The sequence below is a fragment of the Kogia breviceps genome, chromosome 4 (assembly GCF_026419965.1).
Source record: "Kogia breviceps isolate mKogBre1 chromosome 4, mKogBre1 haplotype 1, whole genome shotgun sequence".
Classification (NCBI taxonomy): Eukaryota; Metazoa; Chordata; class Mammalia; order Artiodactyla; family Physeteridae; genus Kogia; species Kogia breviceps.
In genome coordinates this window covers 115,468,375-115,483,590 of record NC_081313.1, presented here as the reverse complement: position 1 = coordinate 115,483,590, position 15,216 = coordinate 115,468,375, and the positions used below count along the sequence as shown (strand labels likewise).

General features: G+C 39.6%; 3 protein-coding genes across 3 annotated transcripts in view; all 3 read left to right on the top strand.

Annotated features, from left to right (window-relative positions):
* Positions 1-467: 467 nt before the first annotated feature.
* Positions 468-2,657, top strand: LOC136794134 (bromodomain-containing protein 8-like). Its single transcript, XM_067033304.1, has 3 exons — positions 468-746; positions 1,593-1,862; positions 2,496-2,657. Exons 1-3 carry the CDS (start codon positions 468-470, stop codon positions 2,655-2,657), a joined length of 711 nt encoding a protein of 236 aa, XP_066889405.1.
* A 2,393-nt stretch (positions 2,658-5,050) lies between these two features.
* LOC131755730 (bromodomain-containing protein 8-like) lies at positions 5,051-7,907 on the top strand. The gene is made up of 4 exons (XM_059062371.2): positions 5,051-5,154; positions 5,253-5,321; positions 6,766-6,943; positions 7,513-7,907. Exons 1-4 carry the CDS (start codon positions 5,138-5,140, stop codon positions 7,561-7,563), a joined length of 315 nt encoding a protein of 104 aa, XP_058918354.2. The 5' UTR covers positions 5,051-5,137; the 3' UTR covers positions 7,564-7,907.
* Positions 7,908-8,714: 807 nt separating this feature from the next.
* The window catches only part of NME5 (NME/NM23 family member 5), a 38,711-nt gene continuing 32,209 nt past the window's right edge, over positions 8,715-15,216 (top strand). The window contains exon 1 of the mRNA XM_059061327.2: positions 8,715-8,903. Within this exon, the coding sequence (XP_058917310.1) occupies positions 8,775-8,903 (129 nt within the window). The 5' untranslated portion in view covers positions 8,715-8,774. The remainder of the gene's footprint in view (positions 8,904-15,216) is intronic.

Sequence of the window (15,216 nt, the reverse complement as noted above, 5' to 3'; positions counted from 1 at the left end):
CTGAGAAGTGAGAGCTGGGTATGACCAGAAGGATGCCACAGGTATCTTAGTATGCATTGAGGATTTAATGGTTGATAGGTTTAAAATGTCTATATGCTGAGGAAAATATCCCTTGTCCATCAAAACTGTTGCCTTGCAGTTGAGTTTAAGGATGGTTTGGGATAGAGGAATTCATTTCAGCTAGCAATGCTCCAGTTTTCTCTCTTTTAGAGTATGAGGAAATCTAACAACAAATAATTATTGGGTGATAATTCTATTATACTGTTTGACATAGGGCTTTTTCTTTATTCCCAATGATGGATCACTTTTTCTCCTGATGTCTCCCTTCAGCTAGTTTTTACTCCTCCTGATGTTGAGTCGAAAAAAATTTCTGACCCCTTATCTTTCTACCAAAATTGGGAGATGGAAATGCCTTAGGGATATTGATTTGAGTGAATTTAATGCATTTTTTTTCTGTGTATTTACAGATGGGGCATGAATGGGTTTGGTTGGATTCTGAACAAGACTATCCCAGTGACTCTGAGTTGAGCAACGATTGCAGGTCACTCTTCAGCTCATGGGACTCCAGTTTGGATCTTGATATGGGCAGCTGGAGGGAAACTGAGGAGCCAGGGGCTGAGGAACTAGAGGAAAGCAGCCCAGGGAGAGAACCTCTTGAGCTGCTTGTGGGGGACGGAGGCAGTGAGGAATCTCAGGAAGAGGCGGAGCAACTCAGCCGCCAGAACCTCCTCCACTTTCTCTCTGAGGTAATGGGGAGCCATTATTTCCAAAGGTGGGAAGAATCTCAACTTCTAAGAGAATGTTTATCCATACATACTTCTACCACTCTCATTATTGTTTACTAAAATATAAGGTCCACATAGGCAGGAACTGAGTTCATTTCTGTGTCTCCAGCACTTGGTGCTGATACAAAACATGTGCCAAATATGTACTTTTTGACTGACTGTTCTAAGATCCCAGTCGTTAGGAGCCTGATCAGAGGAAGTGGGATTTCTGTATATAGGCCTGTCTTTAGGAGTATCCTTGCAATTCATTCTTTCAGAGTCATGGGAGGTCACACTTGCTCAAACTCCCCTTGAAGCTTATAATGTTAAGACTTCCAGGCAATATTTTGCAGTGTTCGTATTTCCCTAGTGAAGGGCTGAGGACCAGAAATAAAGAATTGGACAGAGAGTTTATATTTATGTGGCAACTCTACACATTCAGTAGAACGTAGGTCAAGACCAGCAAGAATCTGGTCTTGCCAATTGTTCACATATTGCCAATTCTATCTGCATTGTTTGTGGCAGACGAAATTTTCAGCAGTTTTTTAGACGTTACCAGTTGATTCGAGTTGACACTTGAGATGAAAAATTAGAACATAAGCTCCTTGAGGCGAGAATCATGTCTATCTTGTTTACTGTTAGGTTCCTACCAATTAGCCCAGTACCTGTGTGTATAAAATATTTGATAAATTTAAAATGACTGAATCAATTAACCCTTACCATCTCCAACTTAGTCACAGTGGCAGTGTAATGATGTGGCATTATTGATATGTAGATGATGATTTCCACTGTTGTTCTTATACATCTAAAAGTAAACTATGATTGCAGGTAGCTTATTTAATGGAGCCATTGTGCATTAGCAGCAAAGAATCAGGTGAAGGTTGCTGCCCTTCATCTGGCACCAGACAACAAGAGGCGAGGGGAATTGAAGCTACTGAAGGAGAGGGGGAGCCCTGCAAAGAGCCTGAAGAGCTTTCAGCCAAGGTAGACCCCTTGGTAGCTGAGAAGTCATTACTGGGAGAAAATGGAAGGCCAGAGGTGGCTCCACCTCCCTCAGATATTTGGGCACTTCAGGAACTACCCACAGAGAGTGAAGAGGTAAGTGAATATCTTAAACCAGCTGTCTGATCAGTCCTCTGCACAAAGAGGAAGGCAGAGCAGTATGGTTAGAGCACATAGGCTAACTCCAGAGAGTTCAGTTACCTGGGTCTAAATCCTGGTTTTAGCATCAGTTAGCTGTGTAGGCTTAGGCAGGTTAGTATACATTTTAGAACCTCAGTTTTCTCTGCTGAAATGGAATAATAGTGCCCTACCTTATAGGTGTACTGTGAGTTTTAAATGAGATAATTCACACGCAGCACTTAGCATAGTCCGTGGCTCATAGTAAGCAATCAGTAAAATTTAGAATACCAATATCATTAATATTATCTGGCTAGCTAGACTAGTTAGCTCCAGGGCCACAAGTAATGATGACAGTTTTAAAAGAAAACAACATCTATCTAGAATAGAGTATATTGCTTTTTCATTTTTTCTTGGGATACAGAGAGTTCTCTAAGAATTCTTTGTCTTGGGTCTAGGTAAGTCACCTTTCTCCAACTTATTATTCTATAACTTTATATAACTGGCCTATTCTTACGTTAAGGTCAGCCTTCATTTACCCTGTGAAAGAAAAATTACCTTGAAGATAGTAAATCTCTTTCTAAACTTTCCTTTGTTTCCTGGCATTTCCAGGGGGAGGTTCAGCAAGAATCCAAAGAGGAGGACCAGAGTGAAGGGTATGTGTCAGAGATGGAAGACCAGCGTTCTTCAGGTGAGTGTGATGATAGCTTCAGCATCCAGGAGACTCCTCTGGTGGATATCCTTTTCAGCCGTGCTACCTCCTTAAAGCTGTAAGTATAGATTTTTATCCCATGTTGTTAGGATTAATACTTTTACTTCTGTTTATGCCTATTTGAATTTGTTGCCATGGACATTGATTACTTTTGTAAATTGAAAAGTAGAGAATTAGAGCTCGAAAACACTAGAAATAGAATTAAATATAATTTTACTGTATAAATAGAAGTCTATATGCTGTCATCTTATAAAACAAGACTGCTTTATCAACATTAAGAATCTCTTTCATAAGTAATCCATTGTATATTTATTCAGGAAACATTGCTGAGTCAGATTGTCACTCAAGTCTAATATACAAACTATACTTTTAAAAATGCTAAAACATCTCCTATTAACTTGAAATTAAAAATTATTTTTAAGTTATTATCTCCCTTGTTCCTTTTTCACACATCTTGGGAAATTGTTTATATAATTGTCTGTTTTTAACATAAATAACTATGGGGCCAGAGGGCACATTTTAGAATCTTAACTTTTTTCAGTAAAGTGAATTTCTTTTTAAATCAGAAAAAGTTATTTTTGTTATGTAACAAATAGTTCATCTTCTGGGCCTAGTCTTGTGTCTAAGTATTGAGAGAAGATAGTATGAACTGTTTTTTTTCTTTGCTATATTCCAGATCCACCCACATTATCTGTGGGAAGGCAAACCAATAATTATTTTAGCCTTCTTTTGTTAAAGGTATACAACTGAACCATGCATATATATTTTTGTAAATAGCAGATTTCAAATTTTTGTTACACAAATAGAATACAGCTAAAAACCTAGCTTGTTGAAGAATTGCTTCCTTTGCTCTTCTATAACTCCATTTGTGAGTATTAGCAGATGGCGTATGATGACTATCTCCAAAACAGGAAATCTCTAATAATCTGGAATATTTTATCTCATGACATTTCAGCAGCTTGAAACTCAAACACCACACTCTTATCTTAGAATTTAGGTTAAACATGAAATCTTTATTAGAAAGCAGTAGATATTAGTAATTGAGTCTGCTTGACTAGATAGCTTAAGGGGAGATAGGCATTTGAGTTCTTGTGCTATCATTAGGGAACCTTAAAACTACTTTGAAAGATAGACATTCCCTAGGCCCCTTTTTCTGGCTTCTTCCTTAGTCTGTACTGACTCTCAGGAGTAAAGTAGAACCTTTGGAGTACCAGTCTAAGTATGCATATCCTTTCCACTCCCACACTTTTACTTGTAGTTGCTTGGCATGCATTTCCAAATAGATGGAAATAAAGGTAAGCAAGGGGTTGTTTCTTAAAATATTGCAAAGGTGATTGATTATGAAGTTACAAAACCTATTGTAGTACCTTTCACATAATGGAAACAATAAATATCTGTTTTGTGGCTATATGAACAAAATTGCATCAGTACCAAGGACCTATTGTTTATTCTGACTGACTGATCGGAGACAAAGGAAGAGGTTTGCTTTGGGCTTTAAGTCCTTTGTTCTTGTAGGGTTCTGGGCTTAAGGGAGAATTGATTTTTGTGGTATGTAATTTAGATACAGGTGAGGTAGTGCATCATGAAAATGAATAATTATGTGGAGCTGTTCAAATTGGAGAATGATAAGGTGTAAGTTGTGCTCAAATGGATACATACAATGTGGTACATAAAGCAAAACGAGGGTGTGAAACCTTAGGTGTGAAGAGAGCCTATTTAGAGAGAATAATGCAGTATATGAAGTGTGAAGTGTAACATGATGTTTAACTTTGGGGTAAATAGAAAACTTGCCAACTGGGAAAATTATAAAACATTGAGCAGTTGCACCTCTAAATAAAAACTAAATAAATTAGGCAGTTTAGCCCAGACAAGTAAGGACCATGAGGAAAAATGGATTTTTCTTGGTATTTTAAAGATTACTATACAGAGGAGAGTGAAAAGGAAAAATATTTAAATTGTATAGCATTCAGATGAAGTGTAAGAGAATTCCTTGGGATATGAAACCAAGTATTTTTTCCTCTGGAAGTATGGGAGAGATACTTCTTAATGTGGCATATTTCTGCATAAAAAACAGGACCAGATTCATTTATCAAATACTTATTTGAGCACCTAGTATGTACCGGGAACTTGGGAGACATCAGTGAACAAAGACTACTTTTATAGACCAGTTCTTTAGAGTCACAGATGCTAAAGGGCAAATCAGCAAGATTCCAAAAGGCAAAGGCAGTTGCCTATTTTTAGTACACTTTACAAGAATCTAACCACTTCATTTGATAATACTGATCAGTAAGAGAGTATTTATAGAGTCTGGGGTCCTTTATGAAAGCCTGTTTTCATTCCTGTGGTGTTATTTCCTTCAGATGTTAACTAGGAGCACTATGTGTTGAGGAAACCTTATCAAGCATCTAGGGGGAACAGAATACCATTTGTGAAGTTACTGTTTCTTTTCTGCTCTGCTTTATCCTATAGGTCTGATCTAGGCCATAGTGACCCTGTTCAGGATCACTTGCTATTTAAGAAGACTCTCCTGCCAGTCTGGAAGATGATAGCCAGTCACAGGTAGGACTTCAAGCCACTCCCGGTATTCACAGCCATTCTTCTCATTTATGGTGACTTTCCAGGGTTTCTTCATCCTCTCTGGGTTTGTCCCTTAACAGGTTCAGCAGTCCGTTTCTGAAGCCTGTGTCAGAAAGGCAGGCCCCAGGATACAAGGATGTGGTGAAAAGGTCAGTGGAAAAGGGGTCAAGAAAGGTTGGTTGCTTTTATATCTGTCTTTTCATACTTTATTTCACATCTGTTAGATTATTTCCTTATTTCACTTACATTACTTAAGATATATTTTACAGCTGAACAAGTTTAAAGTTATGGTAAGCTCAGTCCTCATTTGAGAATATAGGGAACAAAAGGATAAAGAGGCTTTTATCACTACTGACTTTTAAGTAATATGATCCATTTATTATAATCTTACATTAGCCTTTGGTAGTTTTTGGCACTGTTATTTCAGAGCAAAACTTTAAAAGGAACTCTGTATTCATTCAGGCAGTTACAGGTATGCTAAGGCAAAGATGGTAATCCAAATAGATGTTATAAACACTGGTTGATTGCAGTATTTTGGATTTTTATAGCATAGTTCATCTAAAATGCTGTCATAAATCTGTGTGTTAGTAGTGTATAAAAGATCAGAAAAGAACCTTTGGAGACAGATTCCTTAATTCTGTAGATGAGGAAACTAAGACTCAGAGGTGGTCATGACTTGTCTGTGATCAACAGTGAATAGCAGAGCTAGAACTAAACCCCAGAGTCTTACCTCCCAGTTCATTCCTCTTTCTACGCTGCTGTGCCTTCTCTTATATATCCGCTCTCTGTGTCACATTATATAATATTTACCTTAATATTCACTTGATTCTCTTTTCATCTCCATGAAAGAAGAAAAAAACTCTGAGCTTTTGATTATACAGTAAAAAAAGTTGATTAAATAAATACCTAGTATATGACTATACATTGTAAACAATCGGTCAGTAACTACCCTGTGACAAACTGATCATTGGAGCTCTTTATAACTTTGATACCTCCAATTGTAAAGTGAAATGGCTGGGGCTGTGGGCTCTGGAGTCAGGCTGTTTCTGAATTGGAAACTAAGCTGTGTGACTTTGGGCAAGTACCTAACTTCTTTGATCTCAGTTTCCTCATTGCCAATTGTGATAATGGTACCTACCATATAGGTTTATTGAGAGGATCAAGTGAGTTCATATAGAAAGTACCGGGCTTCCCTGGTGGCGCAGTGGTTGAGAGTCCGCCTGCAGATGCAAGGGACACGGGTTTGTGCCCCGGTCCGGGAAGATCCCACATGCCGTGGAGCGGCTAGGCCCGTGAGCCGTGACCTCTGAGCCTGTGCATCCAGAGCCTGTGCTCCGCAACGGGAGAGGCCACAACAGTGAGAGGCCCGCGTACCGCCCCCCCCCCCAAAAAAAAAAAGTACCTAGCATAGCACTTGGCTTATTGTAAGCAGTCATATGTTAGCTGCTGTTGCTATTTTATTATCTGATGGGAATTGTTATCTTTACTACTGTTTTCATTAAGAGCTGGTTAGTTCTTCAGGAGAGCATGTTAGGTCACCACATGTTCCACATGAAGGTTTGATTTCCTCTGGTTTCTCTTGGCCACCTGTAGACCCATGGACTTAACTAGCCTGAAAAGGAATCTGTCTAAGGGACGGATTCGCACCGTGGCTCAGTTCCAGAGGGACCTGATGCTGATGTTCCAGAATGCTGTGATGTACAATGACTCTGATCATCAGGTGTACCATATGGCTGTGGAGATGCAGCGAGAAGTCTTGGAGCAGATTCAGGTACTGTAGGTAGAGAGCTGCAAGAAAAAGGAATGTAGTTTCTGGAATCTGATTTTAGAAAGTCTGTGAGAATAAGGGTGATGTTGAAGGGACCTTGTGTTCCCAGAGTTTATGTTCAGAGGTGATTCAAGGACCTGAAGGACTGACATTGTACCTGCTGGTTTGGAAAACTCTGAGCCTCTGTGGGACCAGCTTTAATAGATAGTGAAGTAAAATAGTCTAGGAAGGCAGGCAGCAGTGAAGAGCTGTTAAGAGACCTGGGGATAGATAAATAATGGGTGCATCTGCTTCCAGAGCCTCAAGTCAGAGGGCTAAACATGCAAACCAGAGGCTGGAGTCACTGTCCATTTTTTGGTTGCTGTACCTGTTGGTATTAATATATGTTCACATTGTCCCGTCTATAGGAGATAAGATATGGTAGCCAGAAGAAGACACCTGAGGGTTTCTTTTCTGGGCAGCTTCTTACTTTAAAGAAAAAAAGTGTAGTCGAATCTCTACAGAGAAAGAAATAAAACTGCTTTCAAACCTCCATAAAGATTCATAGCTTGCTGTCTGCCTTGACCCTGTAGGTGCTGAGTATTTGGTTAAACGAAAGAAGAGACTTAAATAGTCTGGAATGAGAACTAACCAACCCCATGGATGATGGAAAACCTGTTTTGCTAACTTGGAGCTGCTACCCTGAACTTTTCTGGAATTTGGATCTTTCAGTGAGACTCTGACCTAGAGAAGATCCCAGTACCTGTTTACCACTTCTCTGCTGTCTTTTCCAATAAGAATAATGCCTTAACTTACAACCAAAGAATTAAAGGTGCCCGTGACATAATATAAAGAAAACACGGAAAGCTGAGATTTGGGGTTATGCTATATATGTTGCCCATGTCTTTGTTCCATAGGCTTAATTTAGAGGTAAATAGATTAAACCTCTTTTACTGCTCTTTAAATAAATGCTATTTCACAAGTCGAAGATTGCCTTTTAATGTTTACAGAAGCTGGGAATAGAGGGGATAGCATTATCTGGTGAAATAAGGAAGGTATTTGACATGGGTTTTCTTACATACACTGTCTGGAAGGGGCTGGGGTAAGATGAGGGAAAGTGTGTATGATTTGTCTCATAATTTATAAAGTGGGGATAATTGAAGTGTCCTTCGAATGGCTAGGAGGATGAAGTAAGATAAATTATGAGGAAAATGTTAGAAAACGTCTGTTGCTTTTAAGATTTGCAAGGGGAATAAAAATGCCTGTGGCTGGTTCCCTTTCTTGGGGAGCTAGCCAAAGGCTGCGAAGCGCTCTGCTGGAATTGGGCCTCTGCAGCCACCGTCTCTAAGCTGGGTTTCTGGTCTCCTAGCAACAACATGTGGTGACTCGAGGAGCCTGGGCTGAGGTGAGTGCCCAGATGAGGGTCGGATTCGGAAGGAATCTGGGGGTGCAGCCCACAGAGGGTCAGGGATTCTGCTTTCCAAACGGGCCTGATGCTAAGCTTCCCCGGGGGGCGGGGCGGGGGGCTGGCCGCTGAGCGGCGCGGAGGGTTGCAGACCTAGTCTCCTCCTGGGCCCCCAGGGTCCTAGGCTTTCGCCTTGCTCCTTGGTCTTTCCACCTCCATGAAAGTGCTTAGGAAAACCCATGGCAGGACTTAGACGCAGAGTAGAAATCGTATTATTGAGACGCTGCTTGTTGAAAAATGTATGACAGTTTCCAGCTTTATAAATTAATAAAATCAAGCACCTGATAATGCTGTTTAGTCACAATTGCATTAAATTTGGGGCGGGAGGGTGCCTGTCATTGCAGTTGATACCAGTCAAGAATCTCTTAAATTGTACCCTGAAAAGCCAGAATGGAGCTATCAATGCCTCCACCTCAGATCTATGTAGAAAAGACTCTGGCCATTATCAAACCAGATATCGTTGACAAAGAGGAGGAGATACAAGATATTATTCTCAGATCTGGATTCACCATTGTTCAGGTAACTTCTGGGCAGGATGATCATGTTTTTTTCTCTCTAGTGAATTAGGCTTTTCCTCCTTAGCTTTTAACTAAAATAGAATTTAAAATTCACTTATCTTAAGTAGAAGGTATATTTGGAAACTCTTCTTAGGCATAGGGTTTTATCCCTAAACTGTTATTTTAGATTACCTTATTTTTAAAAAATTAATTTATTATTATTTATTTTTATTTTTGGCTGCGTTGGGTCTTCGTTGCTGCACACAGGCTTTCTCTAGTTGCAGTGAGCAGGGGCTACTCTTCGTTGCAGTGCGTGGGCTTCTCATTGTTGTGGCTCCTCTTGTTGCGGAGCACGGGCTCTGGGCGCGCAGGCTTCAGTAGTTGTGGCCTGTGGGCTCTAGAGCGCAGGCTCTATAGTTGTGGCGCACGGGCCTAGTTGCTCCGCGGCATGTGGGATCTTCCCTGACCAGGGCTCGAACCTGTGACCCCTGCCTTGGCAGGGGGATTCTTAACCACTGTGCCACCAGGGAAGTCCAAGATTACTTTTGATTTTACCTTTTAAAAATGTTTATGTAAATGTGTCAGCCCATTTAGATCCTTAGTATTTAGCATGAAATTTAGGTTTATTCTTGTAAGTATAAAAGTTATATGTGATAATATTACAAAAGTTTTTTCACATTTCAAAAGGATATAAAATGAGAAGTAAAATTTATTTTTCTTCCATGTCTCCTCTCCCAGCTCAAGTCCTAAACTCCAGAGAGAGGCAACCACTTAACACTTTCCTGTTCTTCCAGGATTTTTTTAATGCATTTACAAACATTTTTCCCCCATAAAGTAGGACAGTCCCCTTCCCTTGACCCCCTTTACAAAGTCCCTCAGATAGCATTCCAGATCATTACATCTGAATCTATCTCATTCTTCCTAACTTCTGTGTAATAGTCTTCTGTACAGATGAGCCACAGTCTATTTACTTGGTCTTCTCTTGACTGTTGGGTGTTTTATTTGGTTGGGTTTTTTTTTTCAGTTATTTACAAACGTTTAATGTTTTAAGACTTATACTTGTTCTGCAGTTGGTAGTTTTGAAAATGAATGTAGAGTGTTGTTAAACATTATCAAATTTTTAAAAATTATCAAATAGAATGGAATTTTGTTTGTTTGTTTTTTTGGGTTTTTTTTGCGGTACGCAGGCCTCTCACTGCTGTGGCCTCTCCCGTCACGGAGCACAGGCTCCGGACACGCAGCCTCAGCGGCCATGGCTCATGGGCCCAGCCGCTCCAAGGCATGTGGGATCTTCCCAGACCGGGGCACGAACCCGTGTCCCCTGCATTGGCAGGCGGACTCTCAACCACTGCGCCACCAGGGAAGCCCTAGAATGGAATTTTTAAAAAACATCTTTATTGGAGTATAATTGCTTTACAGTGTTGTGTTAGTTTCTGCTGTATAACAAAGTGAATCAGCTATACATATACATGTATCCCCATATCTCCACCCTCTTGCATCTTCCTCCCATCCTCCCTATCCCACCCCTCTAGGTGGTCACAAAGCACCAAGCTGATCTCCCTGTGCTATGCGGCTGCTTCCCACTAGCTAGCTATTTTACATTTGGTAGTGTATATATGTCCATGCCACTCTCTCACTTCGTCCCAGCTTACCCTTTCCCCTCCCCATGTCCTCATGTCCATTCTCTATGTCTGCGTCTTTAGAATGAATATTTTTAATCTTCCTTTTTTCTCTACCATCCTTATTTGAAATTTCAGTTTCTTATTCTCTAATAAATATACAGTGTCATATTGCCTATTGAATCTTTTAAAAACTAAAAAAAGGAGGAAACTCGGGCTTCACTGGTGGCGCAGTGGTTAAGAATCCACCTGCCAATGCTGGGGACATGGGTTTAAGCCCTGGTCCAGGAAGATTCCACGTGCCACAGAGCCACTAAACCTGTGCGACACAACTACTGAGCCTCCGCTCTAGAGCCCGCGAGCCCCAACTACTGAGTCCACGCACCACAACTACTGAAGCCTGTGTGCCTCAGCTCCTGAAGTCCGTGTGCCTAGAGCCCGTGCTCCACAACAAGAGAAGCCACCGCAATGAGAAGCCCATGCACCACAAGGAAGCGTAGCCCCTGCTCACTGCAACTAGAGAAAGCCCGTGTGCAGCAGTGAAGACCCAACACAGACATAAATAAATAAATAAATAAATAAATAAATAAATTTTAAAAAAATTAAAAAAAAAAAAAAGTCCAGGTACCGTAAAGGAAAAGATTGATAAAAGTATAAATATAAAAAACTTGCACATGACCAAATAAACATAATAAGCAAAGTCAAAACACAAATGACAAACTTGGGAAGAAGATTTGTAATTCATATCACAAAGGCTAATCTCCCTAGTATATAAAAAGCTCCTAGAACAGGATAAAAATTCAGTTGAAAATGGGCAGTGCATGTGGATGGTCACAGAAAAAGAAAAACAAATGCTTCTGAAACGTAGGAAAAGATGCTCAATCTCTAAGCAGGAAAAAAGCAAATTAAAATGACACTGAGATACCATCTGGCAAGAATATAAAAGTAAATGACATAACCCCTATGGAAGGGGATCTGACAATTATCAGTATTACAGATGCATATACCCTTAAACCCAGCAGTACTCTTTTGGGAATCTCTCCTATAACCCATGTATTAATATGAAGTGACCTATATCTAGGTTATTTTTTGCAGCATTATTTATTTACAAGCAAAAGATTGAAAACAACCCAGCATTAGAAGATTGGTTAAATTGACCCTGGCGATCCACCAAATTGAATACTATGCAACTAATTATAAACCTCTCTGTGTCCTGTTAAGGAAAAAACAAGATGCAGAACAATGTGTAGCTACTTTCTATGATAGAGAAAAAGTAATATTCATGTTTGCCGGTATTTGCAAAATGAAACTAGGAGATAAATAACCATTAAAAAATGGTTGCATATTGAGGGCGTGGAAGAACAGGCTGGGTTAGGACAGGGATGGGAATGAGATTTTTCATATAAGACTTTTTATATTGCTTTGAATTTTTTAGCCCTGTAAGTATATTACTCATTAATTTGAGAAAAAAAATATACAAATAATATAAAGTTTCCAATTTGTCTTTTAAGTCCATATTTTGAAAAGAATTAGTGAAAAACAAGAATTAAGGAGTTAATAACTATAAATTAAAACTAAGTGTTTAAAAAAAAAAAAACAGTGTAAATGCTAATATTTAACACTTTCCCTTGTCAGCAAGAAGTTTCAAACCAAAGAACGCCTTGGTATATTGTATGCTGCTTTTTTTTAAAATTGTGATAAAATATACACAACATAAAATTTACCTTTTTAACCATTTTTAAGCATACATTTCAGGGGCATTAAGTACCTTCACACTGTTGTGCAGCCATCACCACTATCCATCTGTAGAACTTTTTCATCATCTCAAACTGAAACTCTGTACCCATTAAACACTAACTCCGTTTAGCCCTCTCCCTACCCCTGGTCTGGTAACCACTATTCTACTTCCTGTCTCTATGACTTTGCTATTCCAGGTGTCTCATGTCAGTGGAATCATTTGTCCTTTGTACTGGGAGTTCATTGAACTTGAGGCTTTCTTGTCCCATCTAGGAAAAACCTCCTAAAATATGTATTCTTTCAGTAGATGGCAGTCTTTCCTGTGTTACAAACTAATGACTCTTTGTGAATTTTTTGTTGTTGTTGTTGATTTCTATTTATTTTTTGGCCGCGGCTGCGGGATCTTAGTTCCCCTACCAGGGATTGCACCCATGCTCTTGGCAGTGAAAGCACAGACTCCTAACCACCGGACTGCCAGGGAATTCCCTCTTTGTGAAAATATTAATCTAAATTCCAAAAAAGTTTATCTGATTTAATTTTAAAGCAACTGATGGAATCACTGATTCAATATCAACTTTAAGATGAGCCCTTAATTTTTAAAATTATGCTGCATTAGCTAGCATACCTGCAGAATATAGCTTCCCTTGCTTGTTAAGGGGTATATGGCAGATAAGGGCTTACAATGCAGCAAAAAAAGCACTCAAATCAATATGCATAAGAATCACAAATACTGGCATATCTTAATTTTAAATAATAGAATCAAGGATTACACTAAATCAGGCACTGTTAAAACTTCTCAAATTTCTTCTATTTCTTGACTATATGAATTTTAATATGAGAATAGATGTCAGCACCTTTTTTTTTTACAGCACTGTAACTGATCCTTGACTAGTGAGAATGTTATGTTTGTCCAGTAGATCCTGTTCATAGCATTGCTGACCTACCTAGTAAGCATCTCTACAAGATTCTTGCTCTGGGCAGTTTAGATCCCTCTCTACAAACCAAGCAATTTTATCAAGTTTCTGAAACTTGAAGACACATGGTAGTTTTGAAAGGGACTTTAAGAGGTAGGTCACTTGGTAAAATTCACACTGTACTCTCAGGAAAATCTAACCCATTTTATTTAATTTATTTAGTTAATTAAATAAATTTATTTATTTATTTTTGGCTGCATTGGGCCTTCATTGCTGCACTTGGGCTATTCTTTAGTTGCAGCGAGCGGGGGCTACTCTTTGTTGCAGTACATGGGCTTATTTCGGTGGCTTCTCATTGCGGAGCATGGGCTCTAGGCGCATGGGCTTCAGTAGTTGTGGCACACAGGCTCAATAGTTATGGCTCATGGACTCTAGAGCACAAGCTCAGTAGTTGTGGCGCACGGGCTTAGTTGCTCCGCGGCATGTGGGATCTTCCCGGACCAGGGCTCGAACCCATGTCTCCTGCATCGGCAGGCAGATTCTTAACCACTGCGCCACCAGGGAAGCCCTCTAACCCATTTTAGAAAGATGGATATCTGCCTTAATCTTGGAGATCTTTAGCCTTCACCTAGTAATTTATCTTCATGTCTCATCATCCTTACTCCAACGAGAAGTTTTCCTTGATGTCTACTTTGAATCCCTCTGTTATATTTTGAGCCCTTTCCCTCATGATCTACCTTTAGTGGATTAGATAAACAGTAGTAATGGAGTGATTTTTTTAAAAAATGTACTCAGGGACCTCCCTGGTGGCGCAGTGGTTAAGAACCCGCCTGCTGATGCAGAGGACACAGGTTCGAGCCCTGGTCTGGGAAGATCCCACATGCCACGGAGCAACTAAGCCCGTGCGCCACAACTACTGAGCCTGCACTCTAGAGCCCGTGAGCCACGACTACTGAGCCCGCGTGCCACAACTCCTGAAGCCCACGTGCCTAGAGCCTGTGCTCCTCAACAAGAGAAGCCACCGCAATGAGAAGCCCGTGCATGGCGACAAAGAGTAGCCCCCCTTGCCACAACTAGAGAAAAGTCCGTGCACAACAATGAAGACCCAACGCAGCCAAAAATAAATAAATAAATAAGATGTACTCAAATAGTTGCTCTTAGGGAAAATGTGATGCTTTCTAACTGGAAGAGTGACTGACTCAGCTTCTATTGTTTTTAAAATTTAATAATTCATTCATATAGTTCCTCATTTTTGAACAAAATTAACAATTTTTTGTCCCAAACATTTCATATTCTTTCAGATTAACACTTAATGCTAACTAATTACTCTTAAGATCATAGTGAATCAACATATTTATGGCAGAACCAGAATAAAGAATATACAACTTTCGGGCTTCCCTGGTGGCGCAGTGGTTGAGAGTCTGCCTGCCGATTCAGGGGACACAGGTTCGTGCCCCGGCCCTGGTCCAGGAGGATCCCACATGCCACGGAGCCGCTGAGCCCATGAGCCATGGCCGCTGAGCCTGCGCGTCCGGAACCAGTGCTCTGTAACGGGAGAGGCCCGCGTACCACAAAAAAAAAAAAAAAAAAAAATATATATATATATATATATATATGTATATATATATATATATATACAACTTTCATGTTCAAGTGAAAAACTTGTTTACTGCATCATTATACTGCGTACTATTTATACCATAATGAGACCAGCTCCCTAAAATATGTAGGAAAATTTCACAATGAATAGGAAAATATCACAAATAGATAGGGAAAGATGAATTTGGAATATTCTAAAGTCCAATTTTGTTACTTTATACAAAGTATGTATTAACAGAATATTGATGATTGGCGTGTTTTTACTTTAAGAAGGAGATATGATGAATTTGTCATTAACATACCATATTTTGAAAGAGGCTGCCCAACAGGAATAGTTTTTCTTAAGTATGTTAAATAATTCTTATTTACAGCCTACATTTAACTTTCTTATCTTGCCCTTTGTTCATAATACAAAATTAAATCTCAAATTTGTGGTCAGATTGGTACTAATTTCAAGTTATTAATG

Coding starts and splice junctions, on each gene's coding strand:
- LOC136794134 (XM_067033304.1), top strand. CDS start 468: ATGGGGCATGAATGGGTTTGGTTGGATTCTGAACAAGACTATCCCAGT. Junction 747..1,592: donor TCCTCCACTTTCTCTCTGAG/GTAATGGGGAGC, acceptor CTATGATTGCAG/GTAGCTTATTTAATGGAGCC. Junction 1,863..2,495: donor TACCCACAGAGAGTGAAGAG/GTAAGTGAATAT, acceptor TGGCATTTCCAG/GGGGAGGTTCAGCAAGAATC.
- LOC131755730 (XM_059062371.2), top strand. Junction 5,322..6,765: donor TACAAGGATGTGGTGAAAAG/GTCAGTGGAAAA, acceptor GGCCACCTGTAG/ACCCATGGACTTAACTAGCC. Junction 6,944..7,512: donor AAGTCTTGGAGCAGATTCAG/GTACTGTAGGTA, acceptor TTGACCCTGTAG/GTGCTGAGTATTTGGTTAAA.